A 26,016-nucleotide genomic window follows, 5' to 3' on the forward strand; every position below is an offset into this window, starting at 1 on the left:
CGTTGTTTGATAACCTCAAAATATTTATTTGTTGCTACCAATGCAAAATTAGACTAATCCTAATCTAGAGCTACCTTAATTTCCTATATAGAAGCTACACATTTAGTTTTAGATGGTTAATGGGCAATGGTTACAAAGCAAAATAAATATGTTAGACATCAAAGGTCATATAGTACTCTGAAAAGGTATCATAGCGAAAAGGGTAGAGTGTCAGTTATTGATTAAATGTGCTACACATCAGAAGTCGTATAGCATTTCCAGGAAGGTAGGTACTGATAAGGGTGATTAAATCAAATTGTCAAAGGAAGAAATGTGGAATTTTACAAGGATGTCCTTAGGGCAAGGTAGAGAAGCAATTAAGTCAGTTTCAGGAAAAATGTCAGGAGGGAGAGAATCCAGGGAAGGGGGTTGTGACAGAGGGTCACATGGGATGGAAGAGGGGATGCAGTTGAAGCAGGCAGGAATGAAATGTGTTTGGAGGGAGTAGGAGGAAGATGGATGTCGGCAATTAATTTAAGTGTAGAAGGAATGGGAGTAGAGAGATTGGTGGGTGGATGAGGTTTAGTCCTGTTACCTTCGGTCATGGTTAGATAGTTCTGAATGGTTAATGGTTAAAATAAATGTGCTAGGCACCTAAGGTCATATAGCACTATAGGAAGGTATAGTAAAGGGGGATGTCAGGTGATAGTTGCTATGTCAACTATCTGGAGTAGTGTTGAAAGGTTGAAGGTGAGGGAAAAGGTTATGGTGGTTTAGGTAAGGGAGTTAGATCAAGTGAAGGATATTTATGCGTCTGAGGAAGGAGAACAGGTTGTCAAGGCTGTGGGATTCTGTAAGGATGTCTGATATGTTGGGAGGTCGGTGAAGGGAAGATAGGTGTGGATAAGCAGAGGTACATTAAAACGTGGGCAGGACAAAAGAATGTGTGGAACTGAAAGAGGGACATTACATAGAGGACATAGGGGCGGGTCTGATAGTTTTGAATGCCTTCGAGAGTGTCTGAAGCGGATTTGGTTTGGGGGGGGGGGTCTGAGAAACAGGTTTTCTTATGAACGGGAGATGGGACAAAAGTTTGAGGGGTGGAGGGAGAGGATGGGATGGAGAGTTAAGGTTATCTTGTGCGATGAGTTGAAAGGAGGAAGAGGGGAAGGTACCAGGGAAGTAGTGATTGGATAGTCTGCAATGGTAGTGGAAATTGGGAAGTGTGGTTTTAGAATGGCAAAAGAATTTGACTGGGAGAGGGATGGGGTAGAAATAGGATGAGGAAGAGATACTGAGGGAGGTGTCGGAACATCTTGAAAGGCAAGGGGAAGGGTAGAGCGCAGGTCATTATTGGAGTAGGGAGCGAGAGAAAAACCTCGTGGACGTGCTTCCTGAAACTTGCAGGAGTGCAGCCCCTAAAAATACATTATGAGAGCCGTCACAATTGGCACATTTGTGTTACTGTACAGATCAGTTTGATCGATTATAACCAGGTTGGGGACATAGAGGACATCGGGCCGTAAAAACGGCAGTGTTTGGCAGGATGGCTTGGACGCCAGCAATTCAGACATTGTCGGGGATGGTGGGGGTGATATGGTCGGACAGGAAGGACTCTCCGCCAATGTAAACACTCTACGGAAGTAATATTGGCAATAATGGTGTTGGACTTACGGCGGCCTCTAGGAGAAAGGTGTAGCAATTGTATTACACGAGGCCAGATAAAGAGGATTGTGAAAGTGCTCCAAAATCTGACTAATCCCTGTAGACAGGGCAGCTTGTCGAGGAGATAGAGACAGATCCGGTCCAAGTATTGAGGGAGGGATGAAGTTGGGTAGGAATGGATTTGCCAGTGAAGTCAGAGTAGATAACGCTATAGCTTGGGATTCGATTGTAACTGACAAGGCGAGGACGATCGGGGTGGCTGCGGAAGGAAACTTCACCTGCTTGTTTTTGGAGGCATTGCTGGGAGAGGAGAGTGTTGTCAGAGTAAGGGCTGTGGTGGTGGGGGGGAGGGGTACAAAAAATCGATACCATTTGGTTGGGGGCCAAGTAGAGTATGGACGGTAGAAGAAGTAATGAAGAGAGAGTAGTGTTGAGAGAGGTAGGACTGCGGAGAGGTGGTCAATATGGCTGCAGAGTAGTAATAAGGGAAAATGGGGTAGTTGATGAAGACAGTTGTAGGGGTGGAGGTAATGTTGGGAGAGGAAGAATGGTCCTGGGTGTTGAGTAATGACCTGGTGGATGACCTGGACTGGACTGAGAAAGTTGTGGGGTGGAGGAAGGGGTAGTAGTAGCAGTGTTCTGAGTCGTGGTCAAAGAAGAGCCTGGGGCCGGGAAACCGGGAGAATTGAAATCAATGGGGTATTTGATAAAGAGACAAGTGTTAAAATACCCCTGATAATGACTCATTTTTTATTACTGGCCATGGTAAACCTAGAGTATGTTGGGGAGAGAAATTGTCACTCTACAGGGTCTCCTTGAGGGACAAGGGATAGACAATTTAACAGGGGAATACCGTGCCCGTGGCACCTGAGGAACTGGATGTTAGATAGGGTTGGAGAAGAAAAGGGAACGAAAAGGGGAAGGGAAAATTGTTCGAGTCGAGGGATGAGGCCCAAGGCAGGGGGTATCCCCAGCATTGGGTCCCAGTCACCGTCTCCTACCCCACGGCAACAACGGGCATATGATGGGTGGGGGGGGGGGGTAGTTTTGGCATATTTTGGATTATTTGGTTAATTCGGAGTGTACTAAGGCCTTTCCTCAGGAAAAAAAATGATTTAAGAAATAATATTTAACTTTTTTGAGTATAAGGTTTAGCTCTTGATATGAAGGAATATTATGTGAAAAATATGACAACAAAATAATACAAAAACGAAGAATAAGTATATTAATAAATAACTATAACAGTACGAAAATATAAACTGAAATAAATACGTAATGGGTTGAACGGTGGAGGAGGAATGATTATAAGGATGACTCTTGATGATGATTGATAAATGGAGATTTATGGATAATGGTTGATGATTAGAGAATAAAGTTTGATGGTTGTTGTTGATGGTGATAACTAGTAGGTGATGGTTGATAATGATTGAAGGAGAATGAGGAGGATGTCTGTGGTGATGATGATAGAAAATTTAAATACAAATGATTTAGAAAAAAATGATAAGATAAAAAATTTGTTTTAAAAAATATGGGTAAACAGATAAAGAAAACAAGGCATAATGACTGGTGACGTTAATGGATTCTGTTGGCGATGGTGGGTGAAAGCAGCGGCGGTAACAAAAGTATCTTTAAAAATAATAATAAAAAATATCATCAGTAGGCTATGCATAATAAAAAATACACTGATAATTGTGATTGAAACTCCTGATGATGATGGACGATTAGTGATTGACTGATTAATTGACGGATGATCATAATGGCAAAGCTAATAATGATGGAGTAATAATGAAGATGTCAATAGTGAGTATTATTCTTAGTTGTAATGGGATCATTTTATCATTATACTTATTTTTATTATTACTGTTGATATTATTATTATCATTAATAATAATAATGATGATTGATGATGATGATGATGATTGATGATGATGACTGATGATGATGACTGATGATGGTGATATTATTATTATTAATATAAAGATTGGTACAGCTTACCTTTATACTCACCTTCACATTCAAAAACAAATATCATGACTAAATAAATACCCTATGCAATAAAGGTTAATGAAACCGTTCCATAAATGCACATTTTATTATAACAATGATGGTGTGTTGGTGCGCAGGGCGCAGGGAGGGGCATGGGAAGCGTTTACCGAGGGAAGGAAAAAGTGTGTGACAAGCCGCCGGGTCTCCACTAACAAAGAGGGAGAGCTATGAGGCTTCTAAGACTTGGCTAATTATTATACCTCTTTCATTACTGCACTATTATATTTTCTTTTAAACTGACAATTTACTCATATAATTTACAAAGTTACACTATAGTCCCTACTCATTACTCAATAATTTTGTAGATAATGAATTCAAGGTTTACAGTACATTATTACATATCCCTTGAAAGAAGACAATACAAGGATGTTACTACAGTAATACTGCCATTTATTACTTTAGGATGCAGTAAATGGAAAGCATATAATTCACTTAAAATGTATCAAACATTACATAATAGATGCATGACTTGTTCTGATCATTCAATGCCCATGTGTGCATTTATCAGTATTCTAATATTAATGGATAAGCAGAGTGCACCTTATTTTATCACCAAAATACACTTGTTTTATATTACTGGCATAAAAGGTAGATTAAATATACTTGGCTTAAACAAAATGACCTTTACAAAAATCATCACAAATAATGCAACAGCAGTATAATTACTCACCCACAGTGTAATAAATGGAGGTCTTCCTGCATAGACAAAAAAATGGCACAAACAATGATAATCTCAATGACAATCTTCTCACTGATAACAGCCACAAATGATGGCAAATATAAACGTTGAATTCCTTCTGTGTGGGCATGTCTTAAGAGCATCAGGTAAGAGTGGCAAGACAAAAAGGATCACTAAGCATAAATATTTACAAACTAGATTGAAATGTACACGAGATAAAACAAGAAAACCACCAAAGATGAAAGTACTGACTCCAAACTCAGAAAAGTTACATCTCTAGTTTATGTCCACATATACTTGGAATGTTAAAAAAGTAACTCATGACATTATCAATGAGAAAAGATTCATCACTTCTCATGCATTTCACAATGTTGACCATGAATAACCTTTTTTTATTTATTTGGTGTGTGAATATTTACATCATGCCTTTAAAAGAAAAACTTCATAACCATTACACAAATAATCTTGTATATACCTTAAACATGTATTGAGATACTGCAAATGAAGCTTACTTACTGATATAACATAGTAAGGATCACTCAGATGATCAAAGACTGTTTTGTATATACACTTTCAAATCTGCCTTTGGACTGGATTCCTCATTTCTGCTTATCTCCAACATTACACCAAAGCAATATTTGAGATTCTTACACATTCAATGTGTATCATTTATCATTCTAGTCTTACCCTTATTTGGAAACAAAAATCACCTTGAATAATTCTTTCATAAACACACTTATAAAAATTACATATAATTAAAACCCTGATAATCTTACATGTGAAATACAAGGGGACTGAGTCTTTCTACTACAAATTGAGAAATTGTCATTCTATCTTCTACTAGAATTACTTCACCAAAGGCGCTTATCAATTCAGTTTATAATCATAATCACAAATGCAAAAATTTGATTTCATTCCAAACTGAGAAAAAATAAAGCATCACAAGTTAATCTAAAATTATACTTGGACCTTGATAAATATACAAACCATGACTTACCATCTCAAAACAGAGCTCTGCATTAAATATTTACTAAATACTTCATGATTCCCAGTATTAGATATACAGCCCGGCGGCAAAAGTAGCTTAGGAAGAGAGAGCTTGTAGGGTTCCACTGGAGAGGATGGTGTGAAGGGAGTAAGTCATTGAACGCTTCATACCAGAACTTTACATACCAGCTTGCTATCTCAGTCTTTACAGTCACAAGCAACACCCACACTACACGGCCACCATAAAGCAATTCTGTACAGCAACTTTTCTACTGCTGTGCCATGTAAAAATCATTCCTTATCATTAATCTGTACTTCTAAAGCCTTACAGTTTTGGACCTAGAATGAGATACATGGTATTCATCGGTAATGACACTGAGAATAAAACAAGGGTTCCTTGTAAATAAACAATAATGTGAGATAAAGAGGGTATGAAAGGAAGGTAAACAAGTCAGTCAAAAGTCAATAAAGACTGCAGTGGAATGTAATTCTTTAGTGGTACATTTTGTGTCACTGTATGTCAGTGCTGTCCAACCTAAAACAAAAATCCAGATCAAGAAATTTGGAAAATTCGAGCAGGAAACAGGGTTCCTAAGGTGTCTTTTCAATTTGCGATTTACAAAGACTGGGTGACAGAAATATTCTTGCATACTCAGAATACAGAAACTCTTTCCTTTTTCTACATCAAGAGCAGAAAAGTCTACATGGAACTTTCCGTGCAAGCTGGGCAAAAAGATGAAGATGAGGCACATGTCATTGCAAACTGGACAGTTATCTCAACTACTGCCAGAGAGCATAAGTTATAAAATATTTGCCTGTTGCACCTAACTCTTTTATTGATGCAGCATTCTGAATGCCAGGTGACAGTACATCAGATTGGACAGCTCTAAAGATACATTGGGATTTGTTGTGCACTTTTGTTTGTATCAGTGTTTGTATACATTTGTGTGTGTGTTTGTGTTACACGGTCTAAATCACATCTGGTGTTAAACATATAAAAACACTTCATTGTGTTTTTAATGAGTATATTCTTTTGTATGCCCTCATCATATCCATTCACTTGAGAGGAAGCAGGAGACTACATGTGACTGTGCTTGTTGACTTAGATGTGATTGGGAGAGAGCAATATGGGAGAACCTGTATGATTTTTAGGAAAAAATATGAATTTCATCAATGTCTCTGAGAAAGGCATTAAAACTATAAGTTTCAATCTTTCATACAGTGAAAGAAAAAAAGAATAGAAACATAAATGTAGTTAAAATCTAATAAAAGTCATAGGTGAAATTCACACATTTTCTTTAATGAAATGCTGTTATCCCAAAAAAAACTATTTGAAACTCATCACCTCAACATGTACTTAAAGCATACATACTGCCATTTATAGGTGAGTCTGTGTTGCTTTGGTGTGTGTGTACTTTTCATATATACATATACACATTACATAGCAAGTGTATTTACTCCTTAAACCAGTTCAGATATCAACTCTATCCATGACTGAGGTGATTATTATGAAAGAAAAAATGGTAAAAATGGATTTAACTGATTTACATACCTTCCATCACAACATCCAAAAACAAGAACGAAAGTGGGAAAGGACCTCAAGAAAGCACCAACACTTTGTGCCTATTTTGTGCCTCTTCCATATCATGTGAGAGGTAGAAATAATCAATACTGTCTTCCATAATGATAACATAAAATGTTACAAAAGTTCATTGCACATTGAGAAATAATAATGAAAAAAGACATAAAAATAGTACTGAAGGGAAAAAAATATATATAAGTAGTTTAATCTGCAAGAATCACCATGACCAAACTCACTTTCATTAAATTACACACAAAAGCAGATGGGACTTTGATCCTTTTCTGTGGTCCACTCATCATCTTTCAAAGTTTACACAATTATCAATTCTGTACCCAAAAAAGGGTGAGTCCATATCAATGTCTGATTTAAAATTAAAATCCAAATTGGAAAGAATAAAGCCGACCTGCTTCTGCTTGTAATTGTTTATTCACTTTCCTTGTCAGACATGGTGTATCTTTGGAAATACGACTGTCAATTCAACACTGTGAAAAGATCAGTAATTACTAATAAACTTAAATGAGTTGCTTCCTTTGTGAGGAGCATAAGCCTTATAGAATCTGTATCAAAGGCTCTAAATCACTGATCCTACTACTTATCTTAAATACTTCTACAATGGACAAGAGTACGTTATATACAGATTATCCAAAGTCTAAATAAACGTTGTCAGAGTTGAGTCTGTGACAGAAGGATCTGGAGCAAATTTTATTCATTCACCACTTTTTTTGTTTTTTTCCTATGAGAGTATTATAGCAACAGGATCAGGAAATATATTACATAGCATATATACTAGACAAGAGCAGAGGTGTGATTGAGCCCACATGAATGACTTACATACAGTTGTGATGCTGAGTGTCCAAGCAAGTTCACTTATCACAGGCCCTATACAACAGTTACATTAGAGAGACGCACAAGAACAGGCTGTGTTGCCAGATTACAACAACCATAGCACACGAGCCTATAACTCTGCACAAGTCTTCTGTCAAGTTGTAAAAAGTCTTGATTATATTTGTTGATACACACAATTATCAAATCATTTGTTTATATTTATCTGCATTACAAAAATCATAACAAGATGGGTAAAACTATATGTTCATTACAACCACCAATCAAATTGTATAAGTTTTGGTGTTTTAACTCATTTTTCTTAACATTACTAAAAAATAATGGGCATCTGTATCAAACACCAGTGACTATATCAACATTGTTCATTGACAATTATAATCATTAAAGTCTGTACAGTCAATCTCCTTGGAATAGTCAGTTATTAATATCATAAATCCATCAAGCATTCCTAATGTCCATATAACAAGCATGTTACAACAACTTGCCCTTAGAATCTTTTGTATCCGTTATCCTGGATGACTGCACAGATACAGTTTGATCAAGACAGGAAATGAAATAGGGGTCCTATATCAGTATTGTATTTCCATATATCAACACATTATCTTACTCATTTCACAGTGTTCTTCACTACTTAGGGCTACAAAAGTTTTTTTTTTTTCCAGATTCCTCTAAAGTTCTATCGATATCCAAAGCCGAGCCCTTTAGCATTTCCTTGCAATTAATATTACTGAATAATGTCTCTACTTTTAACTAAGTCACTTCTTACACCCTATGTCTTCTCATGCTTTCTAAAGTGTCACAACAAGTACTGTGAGCAGTGTCTTATTACTCAAGGATTTGATTTACCTGACACTACCTATGGAATACTTTGATTACAAGAGATTTACCAAAGGAGAAGAAGTGGTCTCTTGGCACTAGGGTGGTATGTACATAATACTGGTGGTGAGTGGGGAGTAGATCAGGACTCTTCATGCAGGGTTCTCCTAGAGTTCCGGCTTAATCTGTCTCTCCCCAAAGCCCACACTTACCAGCCCACCCATGCGCTTCTGGCAAAATGCAAAGCTATGGTGAGGCTATGACTCGAATGCCGAACATAAAGAGGGAGGCTCGAGTGCCCTTCCAGGTAGGCTGGGCTTGGTGGGGCAAGCATCTCACAGGTACACCTTCTTGACAGAGCGGGTGGTCGAGTATCCATCCACCAGCCTGTGATCGTAGTCTCGTGGTCGGTGGTCACGTCCCCGGGTTCCATATTTCTCCGAGGAGCGCAGAGTGCCGTGGGTTGAATACGACTCCGGTGTATAATGCAGTGGGATGTCATGGGGTCCAGCTGATACCCCAGTGGTAGGAAGCCCTAGGGATGGTCCCATGGGGGCACCTAACGTCCCCACATTGGCTCCAGGGGTATTTGAACCAGGAGTCTTCAGAGTAGCTTTGGGGGACATGTTTAGCATGAGGTTTACAGGTTTATTGAGTGTCTGAGGAACTAGAACAGGCTCTGCATACGTCACTTCTTCTTGCAGTTCTCCAGTCAGGTGGCTAGAAAAAGAAAGAACAATACATCATCAACAGTTTTTAAACCTTTGTTCAACACGTGTTCAAAGTCAGGAACCATATGGATACATCTTTGTTCTTATCATTTCTAAGTTACTAACTCAATATCGTTCTCTATATATTCATATTCAACAAATTTCAAAACTGGCTGTGTAGTGTAATTAGGCTCACTCAATGAGAAAATGAAGTACCTTTTGAACATTTTTGGTTTAGATTTTTGCTGCATTCTATATGATTAAATGGTGAAAAATATTTCACTCTTTTGTATAAAAAACACTCTAATAATTTTGACAAGTTTATCTCAATGAAGAAATTTCTGCATCTGATTTAAGAAAACTTGTTTTCTAATTTGAATATTTCACACTTTGTCTATGTGAATATATCTTTAACATAATATTTTTTACTTGGCAGCAGAAATAAAATGACCACGAAACAAACACATCAGAACACTGTGTTTGTTTTTATTTTCTCAAAACATGATAATGCCTGCCCCCCAAATTATCATAATTATCTTTATCATTACTAATATATATATATTTACTTTTGTGCTATTTATCATTACACATAATGTACAATACATAACAGATACAAATCTTGTCAAGTTCTCAAAAACAACCATGTTACTTAGAATATTTGAAGAGAAGCTAAGAGGGATTGAAGAAGAAAAAAAAATAATAATAAATAAATAAATAAATGAATATTTGTTATCTAATCACATTTCCTAAATTACAGTCTTTACATGCTGCAAAACGTACAACATCCAAAGATACAAATAACACTCATCTTTTACTAAAAATATAAACAATGACACTTAAACACATGTTGTGCACTATAATCATCAGTTGAGTGACTTTCTATGCTACATTCTTTATAATTAGTGCTATGAACATCATATATCAATACATAACTTGCAAATTTTACAGTGTTTTACATTAATCCTACACCACAAAACTACCAAATATCAGTACATAATTCAATGTCTATCTGATACAAAATCATTGAATTCACCACATACACATATTGTGGAGTGAACACAAATAGTACGTGATGTTTCTGGTTTTGTGGAAATTCCTCCCATATTTTGAAGGAATAAGTCACCATGTACTTTCATGTATTCATGCATTCAACCATTTCTAGACCAATTGCTTTTCTTTCTTTGTAGGTTTAGCTTTTACACCACAGGGTAAAGCCTCCTTCAAAATTCAAGTGAATATCTAAACTCTTCAAAAATCTTATTAAATGTCCATAAAGGTCATGATAACTTTATCTAAACCCCCAAAACAACTGCCACTTCCAGGGGGAATTCCAATCCTTAGGAAGTAAATATATGAATACACAATGTTAAGAACTGAATACACATATGAAATAAAAATCAACACAGGTTATGCCTGTGTAACATATTGGAAGACCATCTTAACAGTGCAAGGTTGCACTTTTCTTGCTATATTTTTCTTTTTTTTCAGGAAAGTCATACATGATATTTAGAAACAAATATAGTACAACACTAGTCAAAAGTTTTGCATGCCTGTAAGTGGCCATGCAAAATATCTGACAAAAAATGGTAACTGAAGATGGTCAAGGGGTTTTCTACAGTTTGGGATGATTTGTAATAATATCTTGAGAATTAATCCCTATCATTTGTGTTATCATTACTTGGCTAGTGACAGTCATGGTTTATGATGTGTTGTTAAAAATACCATTCCACTGCAATTCAAATTTTCATGTATAACCAAGATTTAAAGAAATTCATCAACAGTGAGATGCTGGCTAGTTCATTACTATAAAGAGAACAGCCACAGATCATCGTCCAAGTAATCATGGTCTGGATGGCCAAAGAAGACAAAGGAGTCTATGAACATCTTAAAGCATACACCTGAGTCTAATCCTTGTACTACCACAAGAGGTTTGAAAGATGAAAACCCTAGTATCTCTGATGTCATCCCTATAAGGATAGTTCCATGGTAAATCCATGAACTTGGTTATGAAACCAGGAGACCAATGAAGAAACTCTCGCTAACAAATACTCAGAGGGTATTGTTGGTTAAATTTGCCAACAAGCATTTATCCTGGGATAATGATAAATGATGAGTGATTGCACATATTATGGCTACTTTTACAAGGACTTGTAATTGTGAACAGTGTGCATTCAAGGTAATGACCCATTTGATCTCCAGGATGTTGAACATAGAGCGAAACACCTGATTCAATCATGGTATTGGGTTGCTTCTCAGGGAGAGGTTTATGCAGTTTTGTAGAGCTTAACAAGATTGAAAAAGTGAATAAATACAGATATCTTGATCTCATAATGCACTTTAGTGACAGCCTGGTCAACACAGGTACTGATGTGTTTCAGCAGGAGGGAACCTCTTCATGCACAGCCAAATCAGTGACAGTGTGGCTCAATGACTGTGGTGTCAACTTCAAAAAGGGTTAGACAACCAGCAGTCCTGATGTAGAATCAACTGGAAACTTTTGAAGCATTATCAAGCATGCTTGAAAAAAGTAAGCTTTGTGTCATGGCTTGCGTAAGCGATAAGGGAGTCATGAGTGACCACTGATTCCAAAACTGCTTTCAACTCCAAAGCATTAATTATGCCTAGTAAAGTACTAATGGTTAGTACATTGTAATACTGTATGTAATAACTTCATGTTTGTTGTTGGAAGACTGGTGACAATTGCTGGGAGGCGAAACTTTTGTCTATTACTGTATTTATACACACACACAACAGTCTCATCCCATCCTCTTCCCCCTCCTCTTTTACAAAATATGGTGTCCTTCTCCCCTAATAACAAAACAAAAACTATAACAACACAAGTTTTAATCCCTACTTCACAAGAAGCAATTCCAATATATATCAAGATCACTGTATGGTATACCTGAATTAGCATTTGCATAACACCTATGCCTTAAAATTAGGGCACAATGAAACATATAACATTTATCTCTGAAACAATATAAGAAGAATGTAGTGGCAGTATCATCCAAGCTGTATAAGAACTGTGTTCCTCTAGAAAGTTTCTTTATTTAGTTTGTGATCTTTAATGCAACTCATTGCAACATCCCATTGGAAACATTCTCAATATCATAATGCATATATGCCCATTCATTTATTAAAATTCTGAACAGGCCTTTTTCATTTTGTATCTTGGCATATTTTTTGTGTAATTCATTACACTCTTACCCATACAAATGTTCTATAGTGCAGGTCAGCCAGATATGAAGGAGGCCATACCCCATAGATAAATAATATATCATAGCCCATGTCATCGACTGATGTCTAACCCATACGCTGTTAACAGTTCACAACAACATTTCCTGCACAATAAAAAACATTAAGCAGTTATTTTTGTAATAAAGATAAGGAAAAGCTATTAGTAAAAAACTTAAGAGGAACTATATGAGTAGGAAGATACCTGAAAAGCACAGCTTCTATATGGAAGATAATCATAACTACTATGATTACTGCAAAAAAAATATAAAAAGAATAGTAGAACCAAAATGGTTTTCTTACAAAAAGGTTTTAGAACTGTTCACACTTCATTCACTCTCTATCCCTTGATTATGAACACTTATTTTGACCCATGGAAGGCAACTTTGTGGCACTGCCATTACCTGTTCTCACAGAAATAGGAAATCAGACTTTAACTTCATAATTCTTATCAATTGATCAATGGTATATCAGAAGAATGTAATTTAAACTAAAAAGTACATATGCTGCTATTAATGCAGTAACTGGTATGAGAAAGTTAATCATAAACTGATAAAAACTGTAAACTTGGGAAGAGGCAAATACTATTGATCAAGTTACAAGTCAAAAATCATAATCAATCAAATAACCATGATACAGCCCTACCAGCTGTATGATTAATCACTTGCAGGGAGTGGGGCCTCCTCTATATCCAGACTGAGTGCACTATATACAGTTGTATTCCATATGATAGCATGTTCATTACTCAGTTGCTACACATAATTGCACTGAAATCTTAACATAAAAACCTATATGACTTCCATCACGTATCAGTCTTTTGCAAGCAGCTTCTCTGAAAATTGGCTTTTATAAAATAGTATTAGCATAACCAGCTTTCTTTGTACATTAAACAATGAATGCAATAGAAAATAATAAGTAAAAAAAAGCCAAAAGCAAACAACAGACATTTCTGGAAAAAAAACAAGCAAAGCTCTACAGTGGTTTCTAAACAATTACCACTAGAAAAAAAATTAACCCATATATTGACTTATTGGCTGGCAACATCCTTTCTCTCAAGCAGTTACAAGATATTCTTAAAGAGTTCAATACAAGCTGTTTGCTAGCTAATATTGTATCTAACATTGTCAATACAAATCTTTTTCCATGACAATTTCTTCATATCCAAACATCTTTTTTTTACAGTTATCCTAGGAAATTATATAGAAGAATGTCTGTACACTTGAAACTTAATTTTGTGCCAAATTTTCACAGCCTTTTCAATGTTAATCCATTTACAAAGCCTTTTACCAAATTGACACACGTGTTCTTTACTGTATTTCCCCATTATAAAATGTTCATGTAGTTTTCTATTTATCACATTCTATTAAAAATATTTCCTAAACACAGAGGAGGCTTATAAATATCTTCTAACACAGCTTCTTAATCATCTGTAGGGACTTCTAAATATATAATATAGGAAATATTCAAACAATAACCTAAGCAACTGTATTTTTAAATCTTATGAGAATCTTCTAAACTTCTAAACCTAAGTTTTAAAATTTCAGTATTAGATAAATAAGAATGTAGTAATACCCATGGATATGTAGGTCTTTCACACTGTAAACAAATGGTACCAAGTGAGTGCAAATGTGTTAATAATTTATAGTGGAGTTTTGCAGGATAAAATACATCACTTAACAAATATAAAGTACTATGTTGTCAAAAAAATTATAAAACAGTAATAATTTACTATGATAGTTATAATACTGTAAACAAACATTTTTTTTTCATATGATTTACATCATCATCCATGTGATACATTTTCTCAGTTACAACCTACTCTATAAGAAAGGTCATCTTTGCACATTATAGCCTATGAATTTTTTTTTTTTTTTCAGCTATTCCTTATCTAAATGACACCAGTATCTCTCATCCTAAAAGTGGGAGCAATGACTATGATTAACAACATTAATCACCCAGATTTAAACCCAGAGTACTAAAAAGCTTACATATTTCATAATCTACTCACATAAATTTGTAAAATAAATAGTAATATATCTAATTATATTTTACATATATCACTAAAATTCTGATGTGCCTATTATCATCTAAAACATTTCTAAAAATATGAGTCACTTTCAGAATATTCACAATTCTACACCTTCAAAAAGAAATATCAGTAATATATATACACAATATGACATACAGTACACAAGACATGAATGCACATTTCATTCTATGTCCCAAACGAATGAAGAAGAGAGCGAATAAAAAAGAAGGGGTTCGCATGATTTCCACTTGTATGCGTTAAGCAAATAATTCATTAATTAACTGCATTATTATGTATGGAACAAGTAGCAAAAATCTCCATAATTTCAGACACACCCTAGCAATTACCGAGATCTCTTAGTTTCCATGGGGGTGCAGCTATCCCAAGCACTCATGTAAAGTGGTTCTCTTTCACTGTCTCACTGAGTAGAGGGCTCAGTTTAAGCCCTTAAGCATCTGAGAACAAATGCATATTCAGTGTTAGTGCCACTCTCCACCAGAGGAACACCTGCTAAGGGGCACCAAACACCTTTTTTACGTGTCTCACTTCTACTTGTGAGGGTGCAATGTAGGGCTTTTTTTGGTATGTTCATGCCAACGTGGCTCAGAAACAAGTTCAGCGAATTGAGGGATTGTTGGTGGTGGTTGGGGGGGATGGAGGGACAAAGTAAATAATAATTTTAAAAATGAAAAAAAGAAGAGAATTTTGACTAATAGGTGACATGGCAACAGTGTTTCTAGCCTCGGTGGCACAGTGACAGTCTCTTTTGTGGGTTATTTTTTGAAGCAGTAGTACCTCTAAATCTTGTAGGGAGGAGAGTGGAAGTGAGGAGGCGCTTGAGGGCGTGAGGGAGCCGAGTACTGAGATGAGCAAGGGTTGCGAAGTGCCATAGCGCCAATCTCCACTGCCTGACCATGACTGCTTCCCAATTTTAAGGTAAAAGTGGTCAAAATATTTATATTACTAGCAAGTGGAAACCATAAGGCTTGAAGATTTATTTTTTCTATTTTTCTCCATTCATTGCATACATTCATATGTATAGCATGAAGTGTAATGAAGTCACTTAGTTCTTTCCCATTAAACTATTTTCCAAAAAAAGGTAGTACTTCTTAAAAAACATGACAAAATGAATCTACTTCTGAAAAAGAAGCAGCAAGCTTAATGAAAGACAATCACTTATTTCCTGCTCTACTGAAAACAAATAACATGAAAGGAAATTCCACTCTTTACTCTCCTCACACAGCCTTGCACTGCATTCCACTCTGACAATAACAGATGTAATTTCTAAATCATTAGAGGATGACTGGCAAAAAATATATTATAGAGGGAACCTTGATACCTAAGAAAAAAAGACAAGGCAATCAATTATATCATAAATCTGTGATCACCACTAAAGAATTTCAATTATCAGAAGAATACATAATGAAAACAAAATCACAGTAACGGTAATAAAAAAAATGATAAATCTCAAGTACTCATATCTAAATGGATATCGTAAAAATCTAGCAAATAAAAAGAAAAGGCTAAAAATTCTCAGATGGAGATCTCTCCAGCATACTAAACAAAATACAGTCAAAGAAAAATAATCCTGAATGTCAACAACAATGATAAGATAACAGTTGTAATACCAATAACAAAGAAAAAGAACAATAACAGTAATGATGATAATAATAATAATGCTAATAATAACAATAACTATAATAAATATAATAATAATAATATTGATAATAATAATAATAATAATAATAACAATAATAATTGTAATCATTATAGAAATAATTATTATTACTATTTTTACCATCAATATCATTATCATTACTATCATCATTATAATTATTACCATTTTTGTTGTTATTACTATTATCATCATTTTCATTATCACCATTCCTTATCATCATCATCATCATCATCATCATCATCATCATCATCATCATTATTATCATTATCATTATTATTATTATTATTATTATTATCATTATTATTATTATTACTATTACTATTACTATTATTATTATTATTACTATTATTATTATTATTACATTAATATTGCTATTATTATTATCTTATATTATTATCATTATAACTACTACTTCTCATTATCATTATCATTATTATTGTTACCATAATCATCATTATGTTATCATCATCAGCTATCCACAAATATCAATAATATCATTAATAAAAACATTAATAACAATAATCAATAACGATAATAGTGATGATGATAATGATGATGATGATGATGATGATGATGATGATAACAACAAAATTTACTATTATCATCATCATTATTATTATTATTATTATTGTTATCATTTTCATCACTTTTACCATTATTATCTATAAATAAATATTAGCAATAATAATAATAACAGCAACAGCAATAACAAAAACAACAAAACAACAATATAATAATAATAATAATAATAATAATAATAATAATAATAATAATAATAATAATAATAATAATAATAATAATAATGATAATAATCATCGATATCAACATTTTAACTATAATCATAATCACAATCATATTCGTAATTGTAATCATAATCATAACAATACAAATGATAATAATAATAATAATAATAATAATAATAATAATAATAATAATAATAATGATATTAATAACAATATTAATAATAATAACACTAATAACAAAAAAAATAATAACAATAATAAAAATAAAAATGATAAATAAGTAATCTATCACCCTATAGGAACTAAATGAAATCAAATGGGGAAAAAAATAAAAACTTTAAAACAACAACAAAGGAATCAGGAGCATACTCACGGATTGGGATTTTGTCTCTGATCAAAATACTCATAGTCAGTGTCTGCGTAGAGTTGGTTGTCCTCATCTTTGTTGCACTTCTTGCCACAGAAGAAACCAGTGATGAAGCCAAGAATGAGAGCTCCGATGGTGGCTGAGGCAACAGCAATAGCTAGAGTCTCCGCAGTGAACTGCTGCGGTACGGTCTGGGCCCTCGTTATATCATGGTCTGATTGGGAGAAGAAAGTGTAAGGATACCTAAGCCTTTGTATATCACTAATAGAGGAAATAGAGGAAGTAGAAATGTGACCAAAGGCCAAGCACTTTTAAATGCTGAACTTTTTAAATTAAACGCAATTATGCTGGACAAACATTCTAATACAGTATGAAAGGAATTCAGAATTTTTTTTTGGTAAACCCACATGGCTTAACTGTTCTGAAATAATATGAAAATGGAGTTCCCTTTCACCACTTATATAAGGATGAAATAATCTTTCTTTTAAGTTCTTGACTTGTCTAACTGTGAAAGCAAATAACTTTACAGTTATCAGAATGCACAAGCATACTTAATAAATTTATAATCAAACAACTATGCAATATATCACAAATGATTCTTAACATCTAAGTAGTTTTTGTTTTAACGGTATTTGTCAGTCTAGACAGATTTTTCTTTAAAAAGGGAATGCACATAGCCCTCTCAATAATAACCAGCTGCAAAAAAAGAGAACAAGATTGAACTCTTCCATCCACCTGAAAAATAGGTGAATCCCAAAAGAGAACTTAATATCTAAAAATCAGATACCTAGAATTTCAAACATACCACCAACATCAGGCTGGCTGTGAATGGGAGGAAGTGTGCCTGAAGACTCCCGATTGATAGAGGCAGAGTGTGCAGGCGGCTTAACTTTTTTCTCAGTATTGCCACAGTCGGTGTGCACACCTTCGCTTACATTCTGGATCATTTCCTTGCCAGATGTGTAAGTGTGACATTTGTTCTTGTTCTTGTCCCAAGCACAATAAGGGTCTTGCAAGGCTACACACTCACTGGAAGGTGTTACAGAAAATGGATTTGAGATTTTGTTAGATAGATCATACCCAATGAATTTAAAACAGATAACGAAAAAATAATAATAATAATAAGATTGGTATCAGTGCAAAACTGTTATCAATATCTGAAATATGGATGACTAAATGAAAAGAAGCCCTTTTTATCTCAGTTACCAAAACTACTCTTACATTCCCTTCTCTAGTGCTTGCAATTTGGAAAAGTTACTCCTGAAGTGTAATATTTACCAAACTTTTTTCCAACCACCAAGACATAGCACAACAGAGCCGGCAAAAACTAATTTATGTCACTTGTGTAACAAAACATACCTGCATTCAGTAATCTTGTTGGTCTGACATCGGCTCAAAGGAATGGAGTGTATCCTTGATCGTGAACTAACAAGTAGCCGTGGTGGCTTTCCTTTGGGTTTGATGATCTGAAGAGAAGTGACAGCCATATTTGAGGGGAAGACGGTGATATCTTCTATGATGAAGGGTTCCACATCCTCGTATGAGTCTGCAGACTTTGTGTTGATGGCCTTGATCACTTTGCCATCATCTGCAATGAAGTGAATTGAGTTAGATTGTGCAGCTATGAGTAAATCCTAGTTAACAAATAAATATAAAGTTGGTAATTAATTTCCTCCTGCCGTCATCTGAAGGTAAGAGTTTTATTAGGATGTATAATAATGTATAAAGTTGCAGTTACAAAATATTACAAAGATGAAAATAAGTGTAGGTAATAATAATGCAAAGTATATGTAATATTGTTGTGTGTTATTTAAAATCAACATTTGCTCTCCAGTGAGTTTCTTTTAGAAAGGCGGAAAGGTAAACTTGAAAGTCTAAGTTTAGTTTCATCAAGATCATTAATAAATAACAAAAAAGGGCAAACACTCCAGAACTGACAGTATTAAGAAGTGACTAATTCAAAGATAACACAATTTCTACTTACCAGTGCCAATAAAAAGTACATCATAATATTTGTTATCAGGAGTTTTAACTTGCTGATCGACTGCTATGGATGTGAAGCGACCACTGTAGCTGAAAAAAACAAAAACAAATGTTTAAAATCTGGTTTCATACAGTTTAAAGTCATTAACTCTATTATTCTCACATTCTCTTTCCCATTCTCACTCTCACTCTCCATTTCCCACTCTCAGTCTCAGTCCCCCCCCCCCCCCCACACTCTCTACTCTCCCTCCCTCCCTCCCTCCCTCCCTCACCCACTCTCTCACTCCCTCCCTCATTCACTCCCTCCCTCCTTCACTCACCCACTCTCTCACTCACTCACTCACTCACTCACTCACTCACTCACTCACTCCCTCACTCACTCCCTCACTCACTCCCTCACTCCCTCCCTCACTCACTCCCTCACTCCCTCACTGACCTACACAATCACTCTTTAGCCTATGCATTCAACCATTCATCTACACAGAATTTTATATATTCTTAAAAACAACACAGAAAAGAAAAAAGAAAAAGAAAAAACACTCACTGGAAGCTGGTGCTAATGAGTATAGGCTGGCCAAAGAATGCAGGCACAGCTTCGTCCATGAGTGAGTGTGACTTGATGAAGTTCAGAGTGACATCAGGCAGAGTGCTCGAGTCCTTTACACACTGTCCAGGTCTTGGTTCAGGTACCTGTTAATAGTTGACAAAACAATCCATTAAAAAAATATGTATAATAATCTCTGCATGCTTGATACTGTAGTTTAGTAATTTCAAATATCAGTGTTACATGTACATGCGTGATAACACCTCTGTTTTTATATCTTTCTGTAAAAAAGATCTGAAAGTAATTCTGTAGTATCTCCCTATAGCTCCAACAGTTACGGCTCTTCAAAGACATGGCAAATGATAAAACATAAAAATTCTGATCCTTTGTAGATCGTAAAACTATATGAAATGTGTCTAAAAACATCCTCAGCACTTGCACTTCTAACCAACATAGAGCATATCAAATCAGAATTTTTAAATACAAACATAGATAGCTCTGCAGTACAATATTCATTGGTCTGACAAGATATATTCCACATTCCAAAATGTGTAATGGGCAAATCTAAGACATCATCAGGTACGTAAACGTTTTCTCTATCTCTTATCCTCCTCCTCTACCTCTTACCTGAGTTCCATGAACAGGCAGCCAGTTAGCATTCACAGAGGCCTGCCCTTTGAATGGCCCCTCAAATGTATCCATAATGTCTTGAAATGTGAAAGCACACACTGCTGATCCTGGGATTGAGTTCTCTGGGGTGGTGAAGACACCATACAGAAGGGTGGTTGCATGACCTCCATACCGCCCTTCAACAGGTTCAGTTGTGGCCTCTGTAAGTATTGGTAGAGTATAATCAAATTTGGTATTCTTTGTATTTCGAGGCACCTGGTAATATTCAATAGCATAGGTTCTAGTAACTAATGAATTCTTAAAGCTCATATATTCAACAATTTACTTTCTACTACTTAACAAACTTTCAGGTTGTCTTAGCTTTTTCAATACTGAAAGGGTTTTGTCCCAGTCTTTGCTTTCTTACTAAACAATATATTTTTACATATATACAGAAACCCCTATTCCACTACTACATCATATCATAAAACATTCCCATCCTCAAGAATAACAAGACAGTATCAAAAGAAATTATCCCCTATGAATAATTAGCAACAGAACACCAATCCACTCACGAATCTCATTGAAGTAGAAGGGGAAGTCGCCGGACACAGAGCAGTTGAGTCTCGATTTCAAGTAAGAGGTCCACTTGTTCCTGAACTTGTGCGGGCCTCCTTTGTCATGCCGGCACACGCGGGCCACACGAGAATACAGAGTCTTGAGGGGAAATTAAAAAAAAGTATATATTTATCTTAAGAATGTTGTAGTTGCTAAAATTCACAGCAGGTTCTTGTCAAACATGTCACCTGCTATTATGAATTGACAAATACACTCCTAACTAAAACATCAAAAGTTTCAAGTTCTATTCACAATAGGTCTTGTTCCTAACAATTTGCATATCATTAAACATCACATTCTCACTGAAATGGGCCTTATCCAAGTGAGAATCAATTCGGGTATTTGCAACGCCAGTGTGTTATTTTACATAATATCTTCCTGCAAATTCCTTGAGTATTTTTTCTAATCTCTATTTCCCAACTTTAAACTTTATCATCTCTCTATCTGTTTATCTACCTATCCATATCTACTCTCTAGAGAATAAACGCATTTCCAATTTCTGTACATCTGATCACTAATTCTTTTTCTCTGATAAATGTATGAGCGAACGATAGAATGGGCACCACTCCCCTCCATTCATTTCTATTCTTCGATAAGATAAATTAGATAAATCAAAATGTTATGCAACATACTCTTTAAATGTTTTACTGATTAGGCACTTTTGCCAAGGAAATGTATTATGGAGATTCCTAGCAACATCAAAAAGAAAAGGCTCTCAAAGCTCTCCTATTTAATTAAATTCACACAAAAGATTAGGATATACCAACCTAAATGAAATAATAAAAAACGATATAAATAATTTTGTACGCATAAGCCCGCTCTTTGCTCTAAATTAATTACCAGACACAAAAATCCCTTTACCAGAGAGCGCGGGTCATAAAACATACCTTCCCGCAGTTCAGATACTCGACTGCAATCTCTCGGAAGAAGAAGTAGACAAAATCGCCGAGAGCGAAGGAACTGACGAAGTTGGGGGCTGAAAGGAGAGAGCAAATATATATATAGCACTTTAAAGGTATTTTGTCATTTTTTGAGATGTTCTTTTGAAACTTTCATACATATTTTTCACCACTGACATACATGAATTTCCTCGCGCACGCACAGACGCACGCAAAACCACACACAAACAAACAAACAAACAAACACACACACACACACACACACACACACACACACACACACACACACACACACACACACACACACACACACACACACACACACACACACACACACTCTCTCTCTCTCTCTCTCTCTCTCTCTCTCTCTCTCTCTCTCTCTCTCTCTCTCTCTCTCTCTCTCTCTCTCTCTCTCTCCTCACCATTTAGCGTGGACAGGTCATACTGCTCGGTTCGCAAAGGATCGCGATATATCAGCGGCTCCAGCCCAGCGAAGTCGGCGATGGTTCCCACATACAGGTGACCATCTGCACACGAGAAAAGAGGTCAGGTAGACTCATGCACAGGTGTATCAATACTTAGCACAAATGACTGTATAATCATATTACTGTTGATTTCAAAAATAATGATAAACGAAGATAATGTTAATATCATTGGTAATAATGCCAACAGCACTAACAACGAAAACAATAATAATGACCCTCATCATCATGACTGTAACAACAATAACAAATAATAAAACAAAAAAATAACAAAATAACAATCACAAAAATAAGACCACGGTGGTGATGAACCATGAAAGTAAGAACCAACCACATTACCTGCAAACACCGCCGTGCTGTTGTGATTTGGGTCGAAGGGACAGATGCCACGACCTGGGAATTCTTTGTCACGCTCAAGGCCTGAGTTCTGTGACCGGGAAAAAAACATCACTCATCGTAACTTTTCCTATAGAATTATGGGTCAATTTCAGATTTGTGCACGTGAAAAAACGTTTTATATTTGTTTATGCAATAACTACACAGAGAGCGAGACGGTTGGAAAGAGAGAGAGAGAGAGAGAGAGAGAGAGACAGAGAGAAGGGAGAGAGAGAGAGAGAGAGAAGGGAGAGAGAGAGAGAGAGACAGAGAGAGAAAGCAGAGAGAGAGAGAGAGAGAAAGGACAGAGAGAGAGAATGAGAGAGAGTGAGAAAATGAGAGAGAGAGAAAAAAAATGAGAGAGAGAAAGAAAAAAATGAGAGAGAGAGAGAATGAGAGACAGAGAAAAAGAATGAGAGACAGACAGAGAGAGAGAGAGAATGAGAGATATAGAGAGAGAATGAGAGACAGAGAGAAAGGATGAGAGACAGACAGAGAGAGAGAGAGAGAGAGAGAGAAGGAAAATGAGAGAGAGGGAACGAGAATGAGAGAGAGAGAGAACGAGAATGAGAGAGAGAGAGGGAGAATGAGAGAGAGAGAGAGAGAGAGAGAGAGAGAGAGAGAGAGAGAGAGAGAGAGAGAGAGAGAGAGAGAGAGAGAGAGAGAGAGAGAGAGAGAGAGGGGAGGGAGAATGAGAGAGAGAGAGAGGGAGAATGAGAGAGAGAGAGAGAGAGAGAGAGAGAGAGAGAGAGAAGAGAGAGAGAGAGAGAGAGAGAGAGAGAGAGAGAGAGAGAGAGAGAGAGAGAGAATGAGAGAGAGAGAGAGAAGAGAGAGAGAGGGAGAGAGAAAGAGAGAGGGAGAATGAGAGAGAGAGAGAGAGAGAGAGAGAGAGAGAGAGAGAGAGAGAGAGAGAGAGAGAGAGAGAGAGAGAGAGAGAGAGAGACAGAGAATGAGAGAGAGAGAGAGAGAGAGGGAGAGGAGAGAGAGAGGAGGGAGAGAGAGAGAGAGAGAGAGAGAGAGAGAGAGAGAGAGAGAGAGAGAGAGAGAGAGAGAGAGAGAGAGAGAGAGAGAGAGAGAGAGAGAGAGAGAGAATGAGAGATCAAAAAAATAAGAGAAAGATGGAAAAATCGAAAGGGAAACAGAAACAGAGAAAAAAAAACACAATACACAAACAGACAGACACAAAGAAAACGCCTAAGAGACCAGAGCGCGAGAACCCCTCGTGCCACCCACCCCGAGCTTGAAGTCTCTGCACATGGGGTTGTAGGCGTTGGTGCCGCAGATGAGGTAGTGGCCCTGGGACTTCTCCGTCAGGATGCGTATGTAGTTCTGGCACACCTCCTCCGAGCCGCCCTTCATGTAGCACGAGTTCATCTGGGCCGTCGAGGGGTGCCATTCCAATCTCTGTCGGACCAAAGGAAAGAAGTTAGTGGCGCGATGACTGCGTTATGACCGGTGGTTCCGCAATTTTTTTTTTTTTTACCGTGCTCGCAAAAAATAGAAAAAGTAAAAAAAATATATAGAAAATGAATAAAATACAACACGTGACCATGTTTTTTTTTTTTTAAGTGCTCGCAAAAAAATAGAAAGGGTAAAAAAATAAATAGAAGGTGGGAAAAAAATACAACACGTGACCATGCGTATTCTATCGTTATATTTTTTTCTTAACCCATATATATCAATTAGAACTAAATCCTTTTCAGCTAGATTTACTCATAATGTTTGATAAAATAACTATAACAATAATAAAGAAGAAAACCACCAACAACAATAATGATAATTATATCATTATCATCATTACTACTGTTATCATTAAAGTTATCAATATCAATGCCATTATCATTATTCCCTTTATAATAACAACAATAATGATAATACCACGAATAACATTAGCAATAATAAAAATCAAAATACTAATAATCTTAACGTAACATTCATATAAACACATATAACAGTAGCAAGATCAATTATATTGGCAAAATGTATGAATAAGATAACAACAATAATGATAACAATGGTAAAAACAAGAATAATGCATATAAAAAAATAAAGAATTTACGATAGGGACCTTTGGTATAAGAGAAATGAAGGTAAGAATAAGAAAAAAAAAACATACATACTATGATGAACAAAAACAATGAAACGACAATGGTGATAATGATGACGATGATAATAATTATAATTTTAATTATTATTATCATTATCATCACCATCCTTATTACCATTATTCACAGAGTACACATATTCAAATTACATCAACATCTAAGGATACCTTTATGAAACGAAACACGACTTTCAAAACTCATGAATACATGGATAAAAAAACATTATAATACATATATTCATGGAGAGAGTAAGCCAATGCTTTTATAAATACTAAAGCAAGGAATGGGAAATGCTAATAAGACATAAAAGACGCCAGTTATTCAACATTCATTCCTCGTATTTCTTCAGAAGTCCTATCAAGCTGTTTGTTTGTTTGTCGAAAAACTCTTATTTCGTCCCCTTTCCTTAAATGTTGATTCGTGTCGCCTTGTCTATCTTTCTTTATCGAGGAGAAAGTTATTCGTGGAGAGAAAGGGAGGAAAGAGAGCAATAGAGAGAGACCTGAGGGAAAATGTATGTGCGTGTGCGTGTGTGTGTGTGTCTGAGTAGTGAGTGAGATAGAGAGAAAGACAGAGAGAGAGAGAGAGAGGAAAGGGAGGGAGGGAGGGAGGGAGGGAGGGAGGGAGGGAGGGAGGGAGGGAGGGAGGGGAGGGAGGGAGAGAGAGAGAGAAAGAGAGAGAGGAAGAGAGAGGGAGAGAGAGGAAGGGGGAGGGAAGGAGGGAGAGAGAGAGGGAGGGAGGGAGGGAGGGAGGGAGGGAGAAGGAGGAGAGAAGAGGAGAGAGAGAGAGAGAGAGAGAGAGAGAGAGAGAGAGAGAGGGAGAGAGAGAGAGAGAGAGAGAGAGAGAGAGAGAGAGAGAGAGAGAGAGAGAGAGAGAGAGAGAGAGAGAGGGGGGATGGAGAGAGGAAAGGGAGAGAGGAGAGAGAGAGAGAGAGAGAGAGAGAGAGAGAGAGAGAGAGAGAGAGAGAGAGAGAGAGAGAGAGAGAGAGAGAGAGAGAGAGAGAGAGAGAGAGAGAGAGGAAAGGAGAGAGAATGGAAAAGGGG

General features: G+C 36.2%; 1 protein-coding gene across 4 annotated transcripts in view; it reads right to left on the bottom strand.

Annotated features, from left to right (window-relative positions):
- Positions 1-3,722: 3,722 nt before the first annotated feature.
- Sema1a (semaphorin 1a) overlaps positions 3,723-26,016 on the bottom strand; it is a 393,373-nt gene continuing 371,079 nt past the window's right edge. For 2 of the 4 annotated variants that reach the window (XM_070131152.1, XM_070131150.1), the window contains exons 4-15: positions 24,102-24,272; positions 22,833-22,920; positions 22,434-22,538; positions 22,000-22,088; positions 21,070-21,211; positions 20,513-20,715; positions 19,886-20,031; positions 19,343-19,431; positions 18,718-18,946; positions 18,146-18,387; positions 17,365-17,572; positions 3,723-9,317 (exon numbers count right to left, since the gene is read on the bottom strand). In XM_070131152.1, coding sequence (XP_069987253.1) covers positions 8,933-9,317; positions 17,365-17,572; positions 18,146-18,387; positions 18,718-18,946; positions 19,343-19,431; positions 19,886-20,031; positions 20,513-20,715; positions 21,070-21,211; positions 22,000-22,088; positions 22,434-22,538; positions 22,833-22,920; positions 24,102-24,272 — 2,097 coding nt within the window. In that variant the 3' untranslated portion in view covers positions 3,723-8,932. Of the gene's footprint in view, positions 9,318-15,365; positions 15,489-17,364; positions 17,573-18,145; positions 18,388-18,717; positions 18,947-19,342; positions 19,432-19,885; positions 20,032-20,512; positions 20,716-21,069; positions 21,212-21,999; positions 22,089-22,433; positions 22,539-22,832; positions 22,921-24,101; positions 24,273-26,016 lie in introns of all 4 variants that reach the window. The other 2 variants (XM_070131153.1, XM_070131151.1) reach the window with 2 other exon arrangements.

Source organism: Penaeus vannamei, chromosome 16 (assembly GCF_042767895.1).
Source record: "Penaeus vannamei isolate JL-2024 chromosome 16, ASM4276789v1, whole genome shotgun sequence".
Lineage (NCBI taxonomy): Eukaryota > Metazoa > Arthropoda > Malacostraca > Decapoda > Penaeidae > Penaeus > Penaeus vannamei.